Here is a 25,186-nt window from a genome sequence, read left to right on the forward strand (position 1 = left end):
GTGAGGTATTTCGGAAGTGGAAAATCCAAGATCCATCAGTTTACACCCCCACACTTCTTAGTCCCACTGGAAAATCCAAGATCCACCAAATTACACGCCAACATCTATTTGTCCCACTGGAAGCTGTAATTCAGAACTCACAACGTCCAATAGCTTCCATAAACAACGTAGAAAAAATGTTGGATATGGAAGCTACACCTTCCATATGCCTATTTGTGGAAAAGGGGACTCAACAACCAAACATTCTCTGAAGACTCCACTTCCGTTTTAGTAACACCCAACTAAGAATTATTGCCACGACCCAAAAAATTTGGTATTTTTCATAGATCTCTCGATCTATACTATTTTTGAAGATTTAAACGTTATAAATAAGGATGAAAATATATTTTAAGGCTAACAAAAAGATTCCAGTATTGAAGCCACATTTCTCGATACTATTTGAAGGTAGGCTCTAATTTGATTGTTTAGAGTCTAGGCTCTATACAAACTGCACCCTAAACTAAGGAAAAAGTTTATATAGAGGTGAGGCTCTAAACAATCAAATTTAAACCTACCTAAAAAATTTTACTAGAAGAGGTTGTTTTGATGCCCAAATGTCCTCAAATTGATCATCTTGACATCAAGATCATGGACATGAGAAAAAAATAGATTTCAAGTTTTAGAAATAGTCTATTTTGTAACGCATTTTTGGACCATCAATGTTCAAGATTTTCAACTTTTCATAGATCTCTCGATCTACACTATTTTTATGATTTAAACTTTATAAATAAAGATTAAAATATATTTTAAGGCTATCAAACGATTTCCAGTAGTGAAACTACATTTCTCAATACTATTTGAAGGTAGGCTCTAATTTGATTGTTTAGAATCTAGGCTCTATACAAACTGCACCCATAAACTAATTGATGAATTAAAGGCAGGTTTTTACAAGGTGCTCACCTTATAAAGGCGAGGTTTTTACTAGGTGCTCGCCTTATACTATACAAGTAAGGTGCACCTTCAATTTTAGCAGTGGTCAATGGCTTGAAATTCCCAATTCAAGCATAATTATGAAATTTCAAATGTTAAAGACGCATATTGAGCATATTTATAAACACTTCAAAAATTAAAAATAAATATTCTAGATACTTCTTACAAGATGAACTATTTTTAATACTTGAAATTCTTTATCTTCTATATATCATATATTTTATGGTCAAAATGATTCATAAAGTTTTCCAACTTTGGAACATTCTTTACTACTAGATTTTGTGGTGCTCCTTGTATCTATAATATAAGATTGCTACCATAAATAAACTTTTCTAAATTTTAAATGAATCAGGTAAAAAAAAAAAAAAAAACCTCAAAATTGGTTATGGACTCTTTCATTTTTGGATAGTCACTGTTAAGTATTTAATAACACCATGGATCCAATTGTTTTATTTATTATCTAGTGATTTTGGAGTGGATCCTTGAGTTCAAGTCAAAATGATTCTTAAATAGCTCTCAAGGATGCAAATTCAAAGCTTGCTCCTACATGGGCGTGCTATATGGATCAAATGAAATTTTCATTATAGAAATAAACTACTAAATTCGTTGGCGGCGCGCCAAAAGTTGATGAAACAATTAGTAAGAAAAAATACATTCTAGGTGATATTTTTGTGGAATTATCGCATGGTCTAAAATTTCCACAGTTTTATGCTCAAGTCTTTTTCTGGCTCTTTTGTATATTTTGATATTCCTTCATTTGATATTGTTAACAGAAAATTACCTTTTTAAAACTTTTTTCATTTACAAATTCTAGTGTGTTGGTATAGTTAAATGTTGGAAATATTTGACTGCCGCATATTTCAAGTATTTCTTGAGTAAGAACTCTTTCAATGTTGAAACGATAAAACCATATTTAAAATCCATACACAAAGAAATTTGAGGTTGTCAGTTATCTCCAACATTAAACCGCTCCATCCTCATTTTCCCTCCCTTTTCTCCCAAGTTCCTCTACTCGACAAATAGGGGAAAAGTAAACAACTAAAATTTTCTATTTTGCTCTTGAGATAAAGTGTTGAGCACATTTACTATGCACCCCCAAGAGGATACTGTGAATTAAGAAAGACATACTTCTGAGGCTTTTTTCAATCTGAAATTTGGGAAACTACCAAAGAATCATTAGATGACTATTTTTGAAGTAAAAATTTTGAATTTTGAGATTTTTGACATGGAAGTCTGGCCCTCTAAAAATGAATGATCTCTATTCAATATGAAGCATTTTTTTTTAAAGTATATAGAGAGTTCAATTCAATTTTTCTTTCCTTTTATTTTCTTGGTTTTTCAATGAAGTCAATATAGAAGAAAAAACTTTTATATATTTTCGCTTTTTTAGCAAAAGATGACTTACTAAATTATATTATAAAAGGTCATTTGTAAAAGATTGGGTAGGATGTATGCTTGAGCAGCCTAGCAAGGCTTTCCTTGTTTCTAGGGTGTCGTGGTCTATATTGATGGGTATGGTTAACTAAGTAACAAAGAGTAGATGGGTAGGGGGATTGGTCATGATGTGAGAGTCAGTGAGTTCCTTTAAAAGGAGGTTTAGGGGAGAGGATAGGAAAGTATGAGAAAAGGGGTGATTTACAGGATTTATAGAGAGATATCCATGGGTAGTTATGTGAGGTAGATGGGGATCTTAAGTAGAAGTAAATAACGAGAATTGAAAGGAGGGAGAGAGAGAGTGAAAGAAATTCCCCATTAGGAGATTTGGACAATTTTGCATAGAGTTTTTTATGAATGAAGAAAAGAAAGCTTCTTCATAGTTTGATTTACAGCCACCTTATTCTCTTCATAGTTGATGAAGTTTGTTGGTTTTAAGATCTAAAAATGGCTAGATTTAATTTCCTGAATAAAAAAAAGGCTGGATAGCAAAGTATGGGAAAGGGGTGATTACTTGATTTAGGGAGACATATCCATGGGTAATTACGTGAGATAGATGGGGATCCTAAATTGAAGGGAATAACGTGAATTGAAAGGGGAGAGAGAGAGAGAGGTGGGGGGAGAGAAAGAGAGAATCGTGGTTGAGAAAGTAAATTTTTTCTAAGTTTCTTTGTTTAATTTGTATTTAAGTGGGTAGAACGCCCTATTGAGAGAATTGGATGATTTTGTAGAGAGTTTTTTTTACGAATGAAGAAGATAGATCCTCTTCATGGCTTGATTTACAATAACCTTACTTCTTGAGATTTTCAATCCATGAAAATCTTGAGAATTGATAGTTAAAAAAGGCATTACAAAATGCATTATTTTTAAAACTTGAAATCTATTTTTTTCTCATGTCCCACGAATCCTCATATCGAGATTTATCAAATTGAGGATATATGGGCATCAAAACAACTTCTTCTAGTGAAATTTTTGAGGTGGGCTCTAGAGCCTTGGCTCTATATAAACTTTTTCCTATTTGTAATTGTAACCTCATCTATCAACAGTAAATGGTCTAATTGTATACAATCCCATTTTGAAAGTCCCTATTTTCAAATCGCCCAATACACAAAGAAGAAAATTACCAGTCGAATATTTTGAATACAAAATAAAATAAAATAAAGCTTGTAATGGCCCCAAACACAAATGTATTAAGCATTTGAGCAACACTTTGACCACGTACAACAAAAGAAGAATTAAAAAAATAAAAAGAAATTGAAATGTTTTGGGCAGTTAAAAATTTGGTTTTTTTTTCTTTTAATATTTTGGGTGGTTTGATGTATGGCTTTTTTTTAGGTGTGTCAGTGGGGAGAGGGTCCTTACCTTTGGTAGGAATTGAGTCTAGGACGTAGCATTGCACATCGTTAACCGCTAACCAATTAAGCCATGGCTCTTTTCTTCAAATTTCCAGGCTCCTTTCTTAAAATTTGATATTTGGCTTTTGACATGCCAAAACGCACATTGCTATTGTTTTTTTCTTTAACCAATTAAGCTCAGGCTCTTTTTCTAAAATCCTAAAATTTGATGTAGAGCTTTTGACATACCAAAACTTATTGTTTTTTTTTTAGTAATTCATTGGGGATGACAAGCCCTTACTTATTTTTTTAAATCGTTAATGGTTTTTTGATGCGTTAGATGAGAATGGAAACCTAAACCTTAGCTGAGCACAAGTGGTGCTACCACCATGATCCCAAACCCATTCTCACACATTGTTATTGTGTTATATGCATTTTGCATGATGCACTTTCAAAGTAAAATCGTAGAAATACAGAATTACCTAAAATTTCCCTGAACATTTTAAGGATTAACTCATCAACCCAGAGGGCTTCATCGACCCAAAAGCAATATCCCGAGCAACATAAACATGTATTATATACATACACACACATTGAATCAATAAGCATGGAAGTTGCACAGCAGATACAGATGAAGGGAACATGAAGCAATCACCAGCATTTCATTGAACGTTCTCACATTGAAATCTGATACAAAGTACTGCGGCAATGAGCATGAAGCAATCACTCACATTGAAATCTGATACGAACTGCTGCAATGATTAAAACCAAAACATCAAATACAGCAACTGACCATGATTATTTTGAGTCTTGTTGAAAGAATGGCATGCATATACATTCATGTACATCTGCTGATGCAATTGATGCTTTGAAAATTAAAAAGAAGAAGAAAAAACAAAAAAACAGAAAAAGAGCATGAATGAATGAGAAAGCAAAGTTGATTGACAGCTAAATCTCAAACAACCATGGTTGTGGGCACCATCATTTCTCGTCTACAGCTTGCATATTTCTGTCTTTTTTCTCTTTCCTCAATCCTTCTTCTTATTCTTTTTAGACTTGAAAACCTTACTAGTCAAAAAAAGAAAAGAAATTGATGATTCAAAGAATAAGAACAATCAAATAACTAGAGAGAGAAGCAAAGAAAAGGAACAAACAAAAGAAACAAGAAAATAGAATACAGGAATTTATGCACACATACCAACATCTTCTTGAAGCCGTCTTTGATCTTCTGAAACAGGCCCTTCTTCTTCTTCACCCCTTGTCCCTTCTCTCCAAGCCCTCTCTCTCCTCTACTTTTTCTCTAATCCTCTCCCTTTCCCTTCTCTCCAAGCTTTCTCCCTCCTTCACTATCTCTCTCATCCTCTCCCTTTTCCTTCTCTCCAAGTTTTCTCTCTCCTCCACCTTCTCTGTCATCCTCTCCCACTTCTTCCATACGCCACATGATCTGCTCCGCCACAGCGCGATGGAAGGTAGCTCCTGGTTGCCCCACGACTCCCAAATATGCATTCAGCGCCTCCTTAAAGGTATTGAAACTCTTTACCGCAAGTGTCAAAGGGGAGTTTTCATCGTACACAGCGCCCTCAAACTTAGCATCTGTAGTGCGATTCACGCCCAACCAATCCGAATTCTTGGGCAACTCTATCCATCTCACCTCCTCCTTTGACCCGCTGCTATTACCTGGTTCAGCACCATTCTCTCTCTTGTAATGGACGGATGTTTTACAATAAAAATAAAAAAATAAATAAAATTAAAAAAAAAAAAAAAAAAAAAAAAAAAAAAAAAATTATATATATATATATATATATATATATATAAAAAGTAATGATCCTATGAGACCTTTTCACAACCATGTGTGTAAGATCTAAAAGATCACCATTAAATTTAAAATTTAGTACACATCTCTAAAAAAATTATCCTTGTGGGACTTAGACTTTTTTAGCACCAAATATAATCCTTTGGCTCCTAAACATATAGTATCAAATATAATGGTGATTTTTTGGGGTCTTATACATTTGAAAGGGTGTCATAACATCATTACACATATCGGTGTAGGACTTAGATTTTTCTAGTGCCAAATATAATGGTGACGTGTAATTTGAGTTCTGGATTTCACGCATTGGCTCCCTCGACTGAAAACAAATGGAGCATTTGGTAGGTATGAATAGTTTAGAGAGAGAGTACCTAAATTTTTCAAAGAGACAAACTACCTCAAAATTTTTAGAGAGAAAAACTATCTCGAATTTTAATTTTTAGAGAGAGAAAGTATATTAAAATTTTACAGGGGGAAAATATGTTAAAATTTTAGAAAGAAAAAGTACAATTTTTATAGAGAGATGAACTATCTCCAAATTTGTGAGAGAGAGACTATCTCAAATTTTAACTTTTAGGAAGAGAAAGTATCATAAAGTTTTAGAGAGAGAAAGTACCAAAAAAAAAATAGAGATAAATTATCTCAAAATTTTAGAGAGAGAAACTATCTCAAATTTTAAGTTATAGAGAGAAACTATTATATTTTAGAGAGAAAGTACATATGCAAATTATTAGAGAGAGAAACTATCACAATTTTTTAAAGAGAAAAACTATTTCAAAACTTTTAGAGAGAGAAACAATCTCATATTTTAATTTTTAGCGAGAGAAACTATTTCAAATTTTAGAGAGAGTACCTAAAAATTTTTAGAAATAGAAACTATCTCAAAAAAGTTTAGAGAGAGAAACTATATTAAATCTTAAGTTTTAGAGAGGGAAAGGATTCTTAAAATAGTAGAGAAAAAGTATTCTTAAACTTTTAGAGAGAAATATCTTGTTTTTTAGATAGAGAAACTATCTCGAATTTTTAGTTTTAGAGAGAAATTATGTCGAATTTTAAATTTTAGAAAGAGAAAATATATTAAAATTTTAGAAATAGAAATTATATCAAATTTTAGAGAGAAAAGCAACCTAAGAAATTTTAGAGAATTAAACTATCTCAAAATTTTTGGAGAGAGTAACTATCACAAAATTTATGTTTTAGAGAGAAAAAGTATATTAAAATTTTCGAGAGATAAACTATATCAAATTTTAAATAGAGAAAGTAAATGAAATTTTTGAAGAGAGAAACTATTTAAAAATAATTTAGAGAGATAAACTATCTTAAAATTTTAGAGAGAGAAAGCATATCAAATTTTAAACTTTAAAGAGAGAGAAAGTACATCAAAATTTAGAGACACTATATCAAATTTCAAAAAGAGAAACTATTTCAAATTTTTAGAGAGAGAAAAACTTGAAGTTTTAGAGAGAAAAAGCATCTTAAAATTTAAAAGTAACTATATCAAATTTTAGAGAGAGAAAGTACATAAAATTTTTAGAAAAAGAAAATATCGCAAAATTTTTAGAGAGAAATTATCTCAAATTTTAGGTTTTAGAATGAGAAAGTATCTTAAAATTTGAGAGAAAAACTATATCATAATTTAGTGAGAGAAACTACTTAAAAATGTTTAGAGAGAGAAATTATCTTAAAATTATTTAAGAGGGCAACTATATCAAGTTTTAAATTTGAGATAGAGAGCATCTTAAAATTTTAGAAAGACAAACTATATTAAATTTTAGAGAGAGTAAAGCACCTAAAACTTTTAGAGAGAGAAATTATATCAAAATTTTTAGATAGACAATTTCAAAATTTAAGAGACAAACCATATCAAATTTCAGAGAGAGAAACTATCTCAAAATTTTTATAGATATACTTATACCAAATTTTGAGTTTTAGAGAGAGAAAATATATAAAAATTTTAGAGAGAGAAATTGTATGTTTTTGTTACCAAACAATGGACATAGAAGTGATTGCAAAGAATCTATGAATTTTGTATAGTTTATCCAAACAAGAGATTTGAGGAATTCATGATAAAAATCCTTGATATTGAAAATCCATAAATTTTTTTGGATTTCAAATATTTAAGATTCTTAATTTCCTCCTACCCAAACAGGCCCCTAGATTTTTTGGTGCACTTTGCATCAATAATATAAGATTGCTACCATAAATAAACTTTTCTAAATTTGCCCGTAAAAAAAAACAAATTACTGTCAAATTTGCGTACGGATTCTTTCATCTTTTGGATAGTCATAGTTAGGTATTTAAGAATACCATATATCCAATTGTTTCATTTATTATCTAGTGATTTTGAGGTGAATCCTTAACTTCAAGTTGAAAAGATTCTTAAATAGCTTTCAAGGAAGCACTTCTTAAAACGTGCTCCTACATGGGCGGACTATATGCATCAAATGAAAATTCACTATAAAAATAAACTACTAAATTTGTTGGCCCTTGTGCTCAAAATGCTACTTGTGCTCCAAAAGTTGATGAAAGAATTAAAAAATACATACAGCCTGCAAAATAATTGGTGGTATTTTGATGGAATTATCGCATGGTCTAAAATTTTCTTAGTTTTATACCCAAGTCCTTTTCTTTGTGCTCTTTTGTATAATTTGATATTCCTTCATTCGAAATTGTTACCAGTAAATTGCCTTTTTAAAAATTTTTCAGTTACGAATTATAGTGTGTCGGTATAGTTAAATGTTGGATACATTTGACTACCCCATATTTCAAGTTTTCCAGAGGTTTAAGAACTTTTTCAATGTTGAAACGATAAAACTCCACAGATAAGAAATTTGAGGTGGTCAGTTATCTCCAATATTAGACCGCCCCGTCTTCATTTTCCTTCCCTCTTCTCCCAAGTCCCTCTACTCGAGAAATAGGGGAAAAATAAAGAGTTAAATTTTTCCATATTGCTCTTGAGACATAGTATTGAGCACATATAATATGCTCCCCCAAGAGGAAACTGTGAATCAAAATGATATACTTCTGAGGATTTCTTAAATCTGAAATTTAGGAAACTACCTAAAAAATTGAAATAAAATTTTGAATTTTGAGATTTTTGACTTGGAAGTCTGGCCCTCCAAGAATTTTGAGATTTTTAACTTGGAAGTCTGGCATTATTTTTTTTTCTAGTATATAGAGAGTTCAATTCAATTTTTTTTCTTTTTTATTCAATGAAGTTAATATAGAAGACTAAAACTTTTATATATTTTTGGTTTTTAGCAACTTACTAAAATATATTATAAAAGGTCATACAACGAATGTACGCACAAAATAAAAGAACGAAGAGTAAAAAAATTTAAAACGATGAAAGTAAAAAAAAAACAAAAAGAAAGAAGAGGGACAAGACCTGGCCTAGGACACTCCGACTTGGTGGAGTTCTTCAGCTTAATACTATGTACCGGGTTTTTATAAATATTATGTATCCCCAATTTTATTCAAATAATGTCTACTTGACTTATTGTCTACCTTGTATGCCTCAGCAGCCTCGCATCTATGTTTCCTATTTCCTACGGAAATAGTAAACATAGACATCACCCCATTTTTTTATTAAAAAAGCCTCGCATCTATGTTTCCTATAAACGTGTCTTACTTTATTAAAAATGCACGTCTTGATGCAAATAGCATTCAAAATATTTAATTTTTTTTTCAATTTATTGTTGGAACTAATTTTTAATTTTTTTATTTTTATTTTTCAATTTTTGTTGGAACTAATTTTGAGAGATATTCATATTGGAGTTAGAAAAATAAATGTGTCTTATTTTATTAAAAATGGACATCTTGATGCAAATAGCATCCAAATATTTAATTTTTTTTTCAATTTATTGTTGGAACTAATTTTTAATTTTATTTTTAAATTTTTGTTGGAACGAATTTTGAGAGATATTCATATTGGAGTTAAAAAAATATTTTTATTTTATGTTATATGCAAATTTAAAGAATTTTAGTTTAGTTAAGATTGGCGTTGGAGGCTTTCTTAGTTTCTAGGACGTCAAGGTCTATATAGATGGGCATTGTTAACTAACAAAAAAGTAGATGGGTAGGGAGATTGGTCATGTGAGAATTAGAGAGTCACTTAAAAAGAGGAAGGGGAGAGAAGATAGGAAAGTATGGGAAATGGGTGATTTACATGATTTAGGAAGAGATATCTATGAAAGTTGTGAGATAGTACAAGCAAAAAACGTGAATAATGGATAGTTGTGAGATAGTGCAAGCAAATAACGCGTATGGGTAGTTGTGAGATAGTACATGCAAATAACGTGAATTATGTATAGTTGTGAGATAGTACAAGCAAATAACGCGAACTGAGAGAGAGAGAGAGAGAGTTGTGAGATAGATGGGAATCCTAAGTAGAAGCAAATAACGTGAATTATGGATAGTTGTGAGATAGTACAAGCAAATAACGTGAATTGAAAGAGAGAGTTGTCAGATAGATGGGAATCCCAAGTAGAAGTAAATAATATGAATTGAGAGAGAGAGATATCCCATTCCGAGAGTTGGACAATTTTGTAGAGAGTTTTTTTATGAAGGAAGAAAAGAGTGATTCTTTATGGCTTGATTTATAATCACTTTATTTTTTCTATAGTTGCTGAATTTTGTTGGTTTTAAGATCGAAAAAATGCTGAATTTATTTTCCTGGACAAAAAAAAGGATGGATAGCTTATTTACATGATTTAGAGAGAGATATCCATGGGTAGTTACGTGAGATAGATGGGGATTCTAACTAAAAGGGGATAGAGTGAATTGAGAGAGAGAGAGAGAGAGAGAGAGTCATGGTGAGAAACTTAATTTTTTTTTATAATTTTTTTGTTAATTTGTATTTAAGTGGGTGGAATGGATCAAGAAAAGAGAGCTTCTTCATGGCTTGATTTACAACCACCATCTTTTATGCATAGTTGCTAAATTTGTTGGTTTTAAGATCAAAAGAATGCTAGATTTAATTTCTTGGATCGAAAGAAGGCTGGATAGGAAAATATGGGAAAAGTAATTTCCCGGATCAAAAGAAGGTTGGATAGGAAAATATGAGAAAAAGGATGATGTATGAGAATGAGGGTGATTTACATGATTTAGGGAGAGATATCTATGGGTAGATATGTAAGATAAATAGGGATCCTAAATTGAAGAGAATAACGTTAATTGAAAGAGGGGAGACACAGAGAGAGAGAGAGAATCGTGGGTGAGGGAGTTACCTTTTTCTTAGGTCTCTTTCTTTAATTTGTATCTAAGTAGGTGGAACGCCCCACTAAGAGAGAACAATTTCGTAGAGAGTTATTTCATGAATGATGGAAAGATAGCTTCTTTATGCTTTAATTTACAACCACCTAATTTTCTCCGTAGTTGCTCAATTTTGTTGGTTTTAATATCAAAAGAAGATTGAATTTAATTTCATGGACTTCTTTTGCATCATTTTCTAAAAGGGCAAGACACTGCGATGGTTGGTCGTGGAGGTCACAACCATAGGAATGCCGAGCAATTACCAAATATACAATAAAATTGATAACTTGACGGAGATGGTTAAAAAGTGTTTGCAAAAAGAAAAATTGTAATATCACACATCAAACAAGATGAGATATATAGTGTTAGATATGCTAGTTCTTGTTGTGATGTTATACTTGATCACACTTATGGGTTTGATGCAAGATGACATCAACATGAGCATTAATGCAAAGAAAAATTGGGCAACCAATAACCCCAACACCGATGTCATTAGCGTAGGGGAGTAGACCGAAATCAGTGGTAAGACAAGTAGAAAAAATATTTTACCACACAAAGATCCCCCATTGGAGGAGGATCATTCCAGGCTAGGAAACCGATACCTTCAACCTAAGGAGCTACTGTTCCTATGACAAAAGTACAACATGAGCATCACACAAGTATACAAACAAAGGATGTGATCCCTTGACCCAAAGAAACCCCAAATTAGTTACAGAAAGAGCATATTGAATAGATGGTACAAATTTTTGCTTCATGCCTAGAGGTAAATCAACTCCCATGTTTACTACAAAAGCCTAAAAGTCGCTCTTCAAAATCACCTCCAAATGATCGAAGGACCACTAAATTTGGGTGGAATCCAATGGGCTTACCGCCTACCCAAAGGGTACTAATCATTCAAAAGAATGATCCTTTAGAAAAAGTTTTTCTTTCTACCGTATATTAGGTGTCTACTTCTTTTCCATTCACCTGGTGCCTCAAATGAATGCCAAAGAGGGGCAACTGTAGACACCTCCTCAAAATTCTTGCTTAAAGAACTCCTAAAAGGCTCGATTATGATTCTAAAGGACCACACAAACTTTAGTAGATCATAGACAACCTAGAACCAATATAATTATCCAAAAAATTCGCAAAACTTATTCCAAGTAGAAGTATACCCCGAGATCTTTCCAACGGTTTAAGAATCACCCAAATCGGACATACGGCTATCCTAAAAATAACAATTTGGTCCCTGCAAGATCCTACAAGTGTCATGGCTCGAGGTTGGCCTTGTCGCAGCCTAGCGGGCCCAAATGCAGTCTGATGACGTAGTAAACACGTTTTTTCGAATTAGATAAAGCCAAAAGATCATGATAAATCCGAAAAAATTAAAAAAAATCTAAAAAAATCAAGAAAAATCACCAACGGAAACCTATAAATACCTCCCTCCAAAACCCAAGAAGATACATCAAAATCCTATACAAATCATTAGAAAATAGGACATAAACTTTTAAATTAGGAAAATTAGCCCAAAAATACCAAAATTAGGAAAAAATCCTTGAAAAATTCTTAAAAATTAGAAAAATTCTAAAAAATTCCTAAAAAGTCCTAGAAAAACCAAAAACCTAGATTCTGTCTTAAGAGATCTCAAAATCTTAGAAAACTAAAGAAATTCTACTCCAATCTCAAGAAGAGCCTAAGTAGACTCTACCTAAATTTCCAAGCTTTTCCCCAATCCTTTGAAACCCTATATCTAGGTCAAGAAATTTTAGATCTACAAATTTCAGTATGCATAAGGCATCCAAAAAAGGAGATGGTGACGCAAATTAGAAGAGCTACCTGATTCAAGCCCGAAACTCCAGGTTTCGGGTCCCTAGAGCTAAGTATTTATTTTTGTGTTTAATTTAAAATTTATTTTTTACATTTAATTCTCTATTTTATTGTATTTATTTTTATAAATTAATGTATTATTAGCTTTATATATATATATATATATATATATATATATATATATATATATATATATATATATATATATATATATATATATATATATATATATATACGGAAGATACTACAGAATGCCTATAGGCGAAATTGAATAATGATTTCGCCTACCTTCATCGCCATCCAAAGTTCATCTTACGGTCACGATTGTCCAGTAGTATTTTATTTTTCAATTTTTTTTTATAAAACGGAATGACTTAAAATTTGGAGTGTATATTTATAAAAAATAGATGAATCTAAGAAAAATATCAAAAAAATATTTTACATAAAAAACTTAGACCAAAATACCTCCAAAACGTTTCGGGTATATTTTGGTCAATTGTTTTTCATAAATTATATTTTTTATATTTTTATTAGTTGCACCTCACTAAAATATATACACGTTCCAAATTTCAGTTCATTCTGATTTGTAAAAAAAAATGATAAATGAAACACTATCGGACAATCGTGACTGTGCGATGAACTTTGAACGGTGATGAGAGTACGTGAAATCACTGTTCATTTTCGTCGATAGGCATTGGGAAGACTTTTGCTCTCTCTCTATATATATATATATATATATATATATATATAAACCCCATTATGACATCATATGACAAGGTTTCCTTATAACCCATATGTCAATCCTTATATCCTTAACTGACGATGAATTAAAAGAGACATCACATCTCATCAAAACTCCTCCAATGTCCAGTGGAGAGGCATATATGGGCCATGAAAGTATATGTATCCAAGAGTTTCATCTCAAATTAATATCTCTTCATGATCTCTTATTATAGACTGTAATCCACGATGCACATGTACAATAGATGGTGGATTAATAAAATATATATCATACTGCATCATATTCCTCTATATATCACATGGAGAGGCATATTGAGGCATTAGGAGTATATGTATCTCAAAACCTGTCTCATATTGAGATGATTTTCCTATCTTCTGTCATCAATCGTTTGTCAAAATAAACATGCTTGATCGACGAGTCGTCAGTATCATATTTTTATTAATTGTAAGTTAGAACCTATAGAGGCCGACTGACGAGTCACGACTCTGAAGGCATATTGAGGTCTCTATATGATGAATCATGTTCATATCATATCACAGGATATATCTTAGTAGGTATTATCAAAAACCATGCTCATATCTTATTCAATGTCTATCAAAACAATTATCATGTATTCATCAAAGATTTCACTCCATAATAACATCTTGAACTTATTGAGCATTCAGAAAAACATAACCCTACATATAATGACCAAACTCATTCGATAACCCATGCATATTTCTAAGGTCTTTTTACACATCCCATTCATTGTTAAGAAATTTATCGGATGCGTCAAGATGTATAAGAAAATACATCCAAAAGTTGATACCTTATACAAATATCATATACATTAAATATATAGAGCCGAGGCTCTAAACAATCAAATTAGAGCCCACCTCAAAAATTTCATTAGAAGAGGTTGTTTAGATGCTATCCTTAAATTGATCATATCGACATAAAAAAAAAATGGATTTCAAGTTTTGAAAATAGTGCAACTCGTAACACATTTTTTGACCATCAATTTTCAAGAATTTCAAGTTTTCATAGATCTACACTATTTTTTAAGCTTTAAATTTTATATTTAAAAATGAAAATATATTTTAAGGCTATCACAAAGATTTCTAGTATTAAAACCACATTTCTAGATACTATTTGAAGGTGCACTTTACTTTGATTGTTTAGAGCCGAGACTCTATACAAACCGCACTATATATATATATATATATATATATATATATATATATATATATATATATATATATATATATATATATATATATATGGAAGTTGCTACGGTATGCTGATTCGTGTACCGCTACAGTAAACGCCCAATGGCCCAGATTGAATCTGGGCGATTTGATGATCACGGATGTCCGGTAATATTTCATTTATCATTGTTTTTCTACAAATAAGATTGATTTGAAATTTGGAGTATATTCTAAAAAAAATAAAAAAATTATTTTACACAAAAACAATTGACCATGATGCCCCTGTTAAATTTCAGGGGTATTTTGGTCAATTTGGTTTTTGGGGATTATTTTTTTTTATATTTTTATTTGGTGAGCCTCACTAATATGTACACACTCTCCAAATTTTAAATCATTTCGATTTGTAGAAAAAAAATTAAAATTAAAATACTCTCTGATAACTGTGATCGTCATAACAACTTTGATTTAATCTGGGCTGTTGGGCATTTGCTGTAGCGATATGCACATGGGCATGCATGAACTTTTTCTATATATATATATATATATGAAAAATGCTGAGATTAGCAAACTAGCTCATATAACCATATGAACCCAACGATCTATATTGAATCTGGGCCGATCTGACGGTCACAACATCATTTCATTTTCGAATTTTAATTTTTTTTCAACAAATCCAAATAACTTGAAATTTTAGGCGTACATTCTTAAAAAATAAGAGAATCTAATAAAAATATCAAAAAAATAATTTGCAAGAAATAAATTGACCAAAATTTCAGGGATATTTTGATCAATTTAGTTTTTTCAAATTATTTTTAAAATATTTTAATTATGTGTGCTTTGAAAAAATGAATTGATGCGTAAAATTTTAAGTTATTTGGATTTATAAAAAATAAAATAGAATTCAAATACGAAATGATGTCGTGACTGTTAGATCGGCCCAAATTCAATCTAAACCGTTGGACTTATATGTTCATATCAGCTAGTGAGCTAATCTCGGCATTTTCCATTTATATATATAATTTGAATGTGGTTTAATTTTAAAAAATCTAAGTGTAAACTTTTTTGAATTAAAACCTACACTTTACAAGATATGTTAAATTATCAACAATTATGCAAGTTGCTTTTGGATAAAACAACCAAATGTAATTTTACTTTTTTGCAATTAATAAATTTTCATGTTATTATGTTATTTTCAATTTACTATATTTAAACGTTTGTAACTTCAAAATATCTCATGTCTCAAGAATTGAAAATATTACTTGTAAGCAAAATGTCTCCATCTTTTTTATCATACAACCCTCTGGACCCCTTTGACCATAAATTTTTGATCCAAACAAACACTAAAATGACACCTTATTCAAACTCCATCTCTCTCTCTAAAACTCCATCTCTCTCTCTTCGCTTCTCGATGAATTTACCAGCCAAGGGGTTTAGCTTGAGCTCGAACACGAGCACACCTTCTTATGTGTGAGAGAGAGATAGAGTTTTAGAGAGAGAGAGAGATGGAATTTGAGTTTTAGAGAGAGAAAGAGATGGAGTTTGAGTTTTAAGGAGAGAGATGGAGTTTTGAGAGAGAGACGATGATGTGAGAGAGAGAGATGGACTTTTAGAGAGAGAGATAGAGGCATTTCATAAGTTGTTGAGATCAATAATACATAGTCAAAAGGGTTTAGGGGGTTGAAAGACAAAAAAGACAGAATCCTTTTGCTTACAAGTAATATTTTTAATTTTTGAGTTTGATGAGATATAAAAGTTAAAAATAAAAGATAATAGGATATTTTCCCTATTTTGTATTCATATAGTATGTGTTGGGGCCGTGCTGAAGTTTTGTACCGAAATATTTGACACATGAGACAGATACTAGATATGACATGCGTATCATGTCCATGTAAATTTGTCTCGAAGAGATCTTCCCAATCTTAATTCAAGATGTCTCAATAGAAAAACCATCCTATCTCTCTCGTATAATCTTTTTTGGCATTGACTCTTAAAATACAAGGCAACAATTTCTTTTGACAAGAATATAAGACGACAATATCTAATCTTTAAAATTAAAAATTTTCTCCTTCTTTATCCATTGCTATAATAGTTTGAGCCAGATCAAGAAGCAAAAGACCCAAAGTGTTTAATTTTAAAGGGCAAAATGATGTGGATACTTTCCTCCAAATTTTATGGTCCATTTAAATCATTGGGTTCTCCCATAATCCGTAGAACTGATTTGCCCAATACCCTTCACATGTAACAATTACCCTAATAACCCTATTCGATGTGAAAAATCCATTTTCGTCAGAACTCAAAAATCCTCTCTCCAAAATCCAATGGTTCATTTAGATCATATGGGTATGGTACATATATAAGGCATTTCCTTGCCAGAAAGAGAGAGAGAAATTGACTCGGCCGAGTCTAAGAACCATGGTATTAATAAAAAAAGTATTAGAAGAATAAGTTTTAGTATAAGGGGGTCCATGAGTTTCAGGTAAAGCTGAGAATCTAAATGGACCCTAAATTTGTGAGGAGAGGACCATGTCATTTTTCCTATTTTGAAGGGGCATTCTAAAAATTAAAGCTTAAACATTTGTGATGTATGAATTCTATTACAAGATACAAATTATAATATTAGCTTTCAAAAGGTTTGACAATATCTCATTTTAAGTTTCTTTCCTCTCTCTAGAAATTTCTTCTCTGTTTGAAGCCTTGAAACCACCCTACTATTTGAAGCTCTCATTATCCCTTCCTTCTCTATATAAAGAGACATTTGTCATTGCTACTTGCAAAAACACTAGTACTCAATTTGCCATCATCTCTTCATATTCGCACAAATATCAATTGCTTTTGAAAAATTTCAAGTACCAAAAGTTCCTGTGGTTCCCAAATTCAAGAAGAGGTCAATATGAATACGTTAATTTACATCTGACATTAAATTTGAATTTTGATTTTTTTTTTTAATTTTGTTGTTAAGGACCAAGAGACGTGGAAGATGATTTTAAATGGGTGCAAGAAAATGCGTTTTATGTTTCGAAAGATGATCTTATTTTAAGAAAGGGGCTGGTCGTGGTGGTAACACCCCCTGCCCTCACCTAATTACCACGTTGTAGTTTTCAATCTTACTGACACTAACCACTGATACCTTCAAATAGTATAACTCCCAAATCTATATAAAAAAATGGGTAGGGGCCATCTTCCCCATTAAATTAACCTAAAAAAAAGGAAAAAGCGATTCTTGTATTTTTTCTCTTTCAATGTCTCCCAACATAACATAGCAACTAAGGGCCCATTTGGCTAATTAGATTCAAATTTTCAAGAGTCATGTTTCCAGGAAAAGCTGGGCCAATCGTGTTTGGTTTACCTAGAATTGACATTACTGTTGGAATTGAGATTTAATGCTCTAAAAATAGGTTAGATTGAGCATATCTTTAATTACTTGACAATTTTGAAAATGGGTAATCTAGATAATGTGTTATGATATGCACCATTTTTTGGACTTGAAATGGTATAGACAATTAATGCTAGTATATTTTAAAATGACAATTAATGCTAGTATCTTTTAAAATCACAATTTTGGGATTTTTGAGGTCCACCTTTCTAGAGTGGTAATTAGCTTTATTATTATTATTATTATTAACACTTGTTTAAACATTTACTAATTATATAATTGAGTTATGTTAGGGTGCTCACATTATAGAGCAATTTATAATTGTACTCAACAAATTTTAGACACTTATATATCATTGTTTTATACATGAAGCATTTTATTGATAATGGTATTTTTGGATATTACGAAGGGTATGACATTATCCATACGGGATGTGACATCACCCGCTCCATGTACAAAATAAGAGTATATAAATGTTTAAAATTTATTGAACACAATTATAAACTACTCTATAGTGTGACCACCCTAACATAACCCATTATAATTTCAACACTTAGTTTGAACATTTTTATATATGACCCTTACAAAAATTGAGTAATATATATTTAACGTTAGAAAGTTGAACCCAAGTAGTTAAAAAGGAGGTTTAATCTAATCCCCTTTTGGCTACTCCATCACCCTCGTCAATGGTTTCTACTTGCATAAAATGTAAAGAACCTCTAATGTTGCGATCCAAATAAGATCATGTTTCTTGAAAGTAGTTGTACCGAAACCATTAACATGAGCACATGAATCCCAAAGTGGTTTTAATCTAGAGTATGACAACTTGAGATCCTCTTGACCGATGAGAGTTATATCACAAATTTTGGAACACGGAATTACCTGTCTCATCGTGTCTCATCCTTGGCAAAACCTAGTAAAGCAACCTTATTTATCTTGCCCTCCTAACTGGCTTCATGAACTAATTATAAATGTCTTATTTTACAGCTAAATTACTATTCAAGAAAAAGACATTGAGATCAATCAAGACTTTATGTAACTAAAAGGAAATACCGTTCAAAATTGCTGTATAAAATGGTTCTCTACAAGAAACTAGCTTTTTGCACTTCAAAGAGGCACCATCCCAATGTTTCTTTTTAAAAAGATCGCTTATCTCTTTCTAGAGGCATTGTCTTTCTATGCAAGAGACCCTTGGCTCTCTCTCTCTAGAGGAAGCCACCTTCCCCATATGGTGACTCCAAATAGGATGCAAATACTCTTTGTTTTCTCACTTGGTATACATTTATATATGAGTAAACCTTCCAAACACTTAGCAGCTATAATGAGCAGTAATATAAGTAGAGTTTCAATAGTTAGATCTTCATCATGTGGTTCAAAATGCATATCACTATATGAATTTTAATATTTTTTTAGAAATCGGATCATAATGAAATTTTAGACATATGTACTAAAAAATAGGGCGCGTAATTAAAAAATATATCTCAGAATATAAAATAACTGAAATACCCATAAAAAATGATGGGGGTAATTTGGTCATTTTAAATTATTGAAAATAATATTGTTGTATTTTTATATGGTGATCAATATTGTTAAGTATATACACCCAAAATTTTATCTTAATCTGATTTATAAAAATAAAATAAAATTAAAATAGTGATAGATATTTTGAACCACTCGATGAAGATCTGACGGCTGGGTTTCTACCTGTAATACTATTCATTATGGCTGCCGCTATTTGTTAGTTTTTTCCTTTATATAAACTTCTAATAGATGTCATATATATATATATATATATATATATATATATATATATATATATATATATATATATATATATATATATATATATATATATATATATATATATATATATATATAAACCAGTGGTTTAAAAAATGGATCGGTGGCCCAGATCGGGCACCCCAAAAACCCATTTGAATCAGTGAATCGGCGATCCGGATTGAGAATCGGCCGAATCGGCAGAATTAAGGTTTAAAAAAAAAATCTAAAAACTTATTAAAATTCATTGCAAATATTGTTTTTTAGGAATCCAATAAGAAATCGGGGTACTACATTATTAATTTTCATTTTTTTCATCAATATGTGAATATTGAGATGTTTTTTCTCTGTATGAACTTATTTTAACCATTAAATTTACATCACATAAAAGAAAAATCATATAATTATCATGAATGCAGTATATAATCCTACATTGACTACAATAAAGAATGGTTTTTTATAAGAACATTTTAGTTTTTTTTGACACAAACCTTTTACTTTTTTACAAGAAATGTTTGCCGTATTACATTTTTTTTTTAGCAAGAACTTTTTTTTTTTGACAAAAAATACTTGTTGTAGTATTTTTTTTTATAAGAACTTTTTTTGTTTTTGACAAGAACTTTTGATTATTGTTTATTTTTTTGACAAAAATTGTTTATTTTTTTGACAAGAAAAAGAAATTTGACAAGAAAAAGAATTGATAAGAAACCTTTCATTTTTTTTATAAGAAAATTTTTTATTTTATTGATAAGAAAATACTTTTTATTTTATCGATAAGAAATTTTTTGACAAAAAGTGAAATTGATAAAAAGCCTTTCATTTTATTTTTTTTTACAAGTAAACATTTTATTTTTTTGATAAGAAAAAAAATTGACAAATAAAAAAGGAGTAAAAAAGAGCATTTCTTGCAATGAGAGGATTTGAACCAATATCCTCCATGGTGAAGGTATACAATAACCGATATACCATATACAACCTAATATGTTAATATTTCAAACTAATATCTAGAAAGAAATGTTAATACCTTTTCACATTATCTAACAGACATTGAAGGGTAGAAGAAAATGTTAATACCTTTTCACATTATCTAACATTGAAGAGTAGCATGAAGTGTTAGTGGATAAATGCTTTATGGTACCCTATGATAGTAACATGTGCAAAGCAACGCGGGTCACGTGGAGAGGTGCACTGGGTTCCTAAACTTAACTTAATTCCGCCCGAAATTTACAAAATCGGATCCAATTTTACAAATCGACCGATTCTTGCCGACTCCCGAAATTTACGAATCGACCGATTTCGATAAAAACGATGAAATACAACAAAAAGTCCTAATCTAATAATAGTCCTAATCTAATTGGTGATTAGGATATTAACCCTATTTGTGGGGGGATTTCTACGAGATGGTGATTTCCCTAATCAACCTATGCAAGAGAAGGCTGAAGCAAGTAGTTGAACTTCCTTTGACCACCAACACATGTGCTAGTTTTCTTGGGACAGATTTCAAAATATTTTCTAAACATACTTCCTTTGATTACTACATGTGCAACTACTACTGGGACAGATTTCAAAGTAAATTTCTACACAAGATGCCCAAATATCTCGACCACAGAAACTTTGTTTTTGTGATTTTTTTTTTATTCCACTTTTGTTTTCCAATAACAAACAGGGTATTAAGCTTCGACTTTTCATTATTAACTCCTTTCTAGTTCCCATTTTTCCCCTGTTCAAAAGTTCAGCATTCAGACTGCCCAAAGCACAAAAACTACTTAGGCGATAGGTGATTCCAAAATGCAACTTTCGAATCACCTAAAGTGTAAATAATTTAAGTATTTGACAATTTAGAAGGGAAAAGCATATACTAGAACCATTTACTTTTGATGAACGGTCTAATTGTATACAATCCCATTTGAAAGTCTAACTTTCAAATAGCCAAATGCACAGAGATAAACAATATTAGTCTGGCATTTTAAATTCAAAATAAAATAAAATAAACCTTGTAATGGCCTAAAATACAAACGTATTAAGCATTTGAGCAACACTCTGACTACATAGAACAAAAGAAGAATTAAAAAATAAAAGAAAATCAAAATGTTTGGACGGTTTAAAAGTTAGTTTTTTGTTTGTTTGTTTTGGGCTGTTTGATGTAGGGCTTTTGGCATGCCAAAACACACATTGTTATTGTGTTATATGCATTTTGCAAGTTGCACTTTCAAACCTGAAGTAAAATGGAAAAAATTAAAGAATCACCTAAAAATTTCCCTGAACATTCCAAGGATTAACTCATCAATCCAGATGGCCTCATCGACACAAGAGCAATATCTCCAACAACATAAACATGTATTATATATGCATTGAATAAAGCATGAAAGTGCCACAACAGATACAGATGAAGGGAACAGGAAGCAAGCACCAGCATTTTATTGACCATTCTCACATTGAAATCTGATGCAAACTGCTGCAATGAATAAAACCAAAACATCAAATACAACAACTGACCAGGTGATTATTTTTAGTCTTGATGAAAAGAATGGCATGCATAAACATTCATGTACATCTACTGAAGAAATTGATGCTTCAAAAATTACAAAGAAAAAGAGAAAACAGAAAAAAAAAAATGTAAGAGTTGTATGAACGAATGAGAAGGCAAAGTTGATTGATAGCTAAATCTCAGACAACCATGGTTGTGGGCATCATCGTTTCTCTTCTCTGTCTTTTTTCTCTTTCCTCAATCCTCCTCCTTCTTATCCTTTTTAGACTTGAAAACCTTAAAAAAGAAATTGATAATACTTGTCAAAAAAAAAGAAAGAAAGAAATTGATCAAAAAGTAAGAACAATCAAATAAGTAGAGAGAGAGATAGATTGGTTTAGAGAAAGAAGCAAAGAAAAGGAACAAACAAAAGAAACAAGAAAATGGAATACATGAGTTTATGCAGACATACCAACATCTTCTTGAAGCCATCTTTGATCTTCTGAAACAGGCCCTTCTTCTTCTTCACCCCTTTCCCCTTCTCTCCAAGCTCTCTCTCTCCTCCACTTTCTCTCTCATCCTCTCCCTTTCCCTTCTCTCCAACCTCTCTCGCTCCTCCACTTTGTCTCTCATCCTCTCCCACTCCCTTCTCACCAAGCTTTCCCTTTCCCTTTCCCTTTCCCGTATCTCCAAGCTTTCTCTCTCCTTCACTTTCTCTCTCATCCTCTCCCACTCCTCCCCTTTCTCTCTCATCCTCTCCCACTTCTTCCATACGCCACATGATCCTCTCCCTCACCGCATGAATTAAGGCATCTCCATGGTTCTTCCAAGACTCCCGACATACACGAAACGCCTCATCTCTGGCATAGAAACTCTTTATCGCAAGTTTCGAAGGGGAGTTTTCATCATACACAGCCGTCTCGAACTTACCATCCCTGTGTTTTACGCCCAACCAATTCGAATCCTTGGGCAACAGTATCCATCTAGCCTCCTTCTTTCCCCCGCTGCTACTGCCTGTATCCATCTCTGTCGCTTTCTCTCTCTAGAATTTCAAAGAAAAGTAATCCTCAAGAACACCAAAATTTTGTTGCATGCTTAAAGCTGGTATGTAGTTTGGGGTGAGAGATTAAGCAGATGGGGTGTGCTTTCTCTCTCTAAAATCAGCAGAGGAGGAAATCCAGAAGCTGAATTGTATTGTGATGGCTCAGTAATAAGGTTTCTTAGGTTTGGGCGAGCTAAGAACCAGAGGGTCAGATATCTCCAAGAAAGGACGATCCGAACTCCCCAAGAATCCTCTAGCAAAGAACCTGAAATGGTGAAACTACTCTGACTCGGTTCCTTATGCCAAGACGCAACTCTGTTTCACTTTCTATCTAAAATTATTTCAACAGAGAGAGACCCAAATGTGGAAGAGCTCTGCAACTTTTGTCCTTCCCCAAGAATGCCACTCTCTCTCTCGCTCTATAATTTCCAATAGAAAGGGATCGAAATGTGGGAATTATGTGTTTCGATTCTATGTGGAAAGAAAATTACGCTTTCTGTATCTCTGTGGCAAGGAAGATAACTCTCTCTCTTTGCCCTGAAACGACAGTAGAGAGAGAAATGAAGAGGCTCTAATTCGATTACTCTTGGAAGGAGAAACCTCATTCTTGAATCAGAAATGGGGTCTATCATTTTCTCTCTTTACACTCTTATAAGCTCTGCAACACACTACCTGTGCTCATTTCCGGGGTTGTGATGAAAAAAAAGGCGGGATTCTTTGAACTACTCTTCTCTGCCGCAGGGTTGGTTAGCATGGGCAAGCCAGCCGCAGGGTTAGTTAGCATGGGCCAGGCAGCGTATTGTAGGAATGCGGGCTTGACAATAAAAATATATTTTTTAAAAGAAAAATATCTCCATACACCTTAATTTAATCTACCATTTCTTAGTAAGAGAAGTTTTTATAGAGTCGAGACTCTAAACAATCAAATTTGAGTCTACTTGAAAAATTTCATTAGAAGAGTTTGTTTTGATGTCCAAATATCTTCAAACTGATCTTCTCCACATCAAGATGCATGGGCATAAGAAAAAAATGGATTGCAAGTTTTGAAAATAATGTATTTTGTAATGCATTTTTGGACAGTCAATTTCAAGATTTTCAAGTTTTCATAAATTTGTCGATCTACACTATTTTTGAAGCTTTAAATTTTATAAATAAATATGAAAAAATATTTTAAGGCCATCACAAAGATTTCCAATATTAAAACCATATTTCTCAACACTATTTGAAAGTAAGCTCTAATTTAATTGTTTAGAGCTTAGGCTCAATACAAACCGCACCCTTTCTTAGTAGAATCACAAATGTAAAAACTTTTTAGCCTCATTAATTTTCACAAAAGCTATCTTCTAACTCCCTAAACCTATATGAACCTCTTTTAAAACAATTTTTGTTCGGAACAAAATCCTTCTAACCCCCGAAACCTATATGACCTTCTTTTAAAACAATTTTTATCCCAAACAAAATCCAAAAAACCAGCTCTCTTTCTCTCTCTCTCTTGTTATCGTCTTTTTTACTCTCTCTCATGAGCCTTCAGTTTCTCGCCTAAAGCTCTCTTTTCTCTCTCCTCCAATGCCTTTCCCTCTCTCTCTTGCCTCTCTCCCCCAAACCCTCTTTCTGTCACTCTCTCGCCTCTCCCAAACCCTCTTTCTCTCTCCCCACTAAACCCTCTCCCTCATGCAATGCAAACCATATTTTTCTTTTTTGCGGGGCTGACTGTATGTTTCTCACCCTCTCCCTCATGCAATGCAAACCATATTTTTCTTTTTTGCGGGGCTGACTGTATGTTTCTCACCCTCTCCCTCATGCAATGCAAACCATATTTTTCTTTTTTGCGGGGCTGACTGTATGTTTCTCACCCTCTCCCTCATGCAATGCAAACCATATTTTTCTTTTTTGCGGGGCTGACTGTATGTTTCTCACCCTCTCCCTCATGCAATGCAAACCATATTTTTCTTTTTTGCGGGGCTGACTGTATGTTTCTCACCCTCTCCCT

At 32.1% G+C, this 25,186-nt stretch overlaps 1 protein-coding gene across 6 annotated transcripts; it reads right to left on the reverse strand.

Annotated features, from left to right (window-relative positions):
- Nucleotides 1–4,194: 4,194 nt before the first annotated feature.
- On the reverse strand, nucleotides 4,195–23,910 carry LOC148781961 (uncharacterized). 6 transcript variants are annotated; one of them, XR_016056686.1, is made up of 3 exons: nucleotides 22,627–23,910; nucleotides 4,702–4,805; nucleotides 4,195–4,486 (listed from the first exon to the last, which is right to left on the reverse strand). XR_016056686.1 is itself a non-coding variant. In XM_088868479.1 (2 exons), exons 1-2 carry the CDS (start codon nucleotides 23,176–23,178, stop codon nucleotides 22,413–22,415), a joined length of 591 nt encoding a protein of 196 aa, XP_088724605.1. In that variant the 5' UTR covers nucleotides 23,179–23,907; the 3' UTR covers nucleotides 22,090–22,412. The 6 variants fall into 6 exon arrangements, 1 of the variants encoding a protein (XP_088724605.1); XR_016056685.1 differs by having other exon boundaries at nucleotides 4,195–4,489; XR_016056689.1 differs by lacking the exon at nucleotides 22,627–23,910 and adding an exon at nucleotides 4,936–5,422 and having other exon boundaries at nucleotides 4,195–4,489; nucleotides 4,702–4,801.
- Nucleotides 23,911–25,186: the final 1,276 nt, after the last annotated feature.

Source organism: Amborella trichopoda, chromosome 5 (assembly GCF_054954075.1).
Source record: "Amborella trichopoda isolate Santa Cruz 75 chromosome 5, AtrichopodaSantaCruz75HAP2 v2.0, whole genome shotgun sequence".
In the NCBI taxonomy this organism is placed as follows: domain Eukaryota; kingdom Viridiplantae; phylum Streptophyta; class Magnoliopsida; order Amborellales; family Amborellaceae; genus Amborella; species Amborella trichopoda.

Bases quoted from the DNA above. Each gene is read 5' to 3' on its own strand.
- LOC148781961 (XM_088868479.1), bottom strand. From the start codon at position 23,178: ATGGATACAGGCAGTAGCAGCGGGGGAAAGAAGGAGGCTAGATGGATA. The intron at 22,452-22,626 runs GTATGTCTGCAT...TTCTTTTTTAAG, and splicing joins ATGGCTTCAAGAAGATGTTG to GTTTTCAAGTCTAAAAAGGA.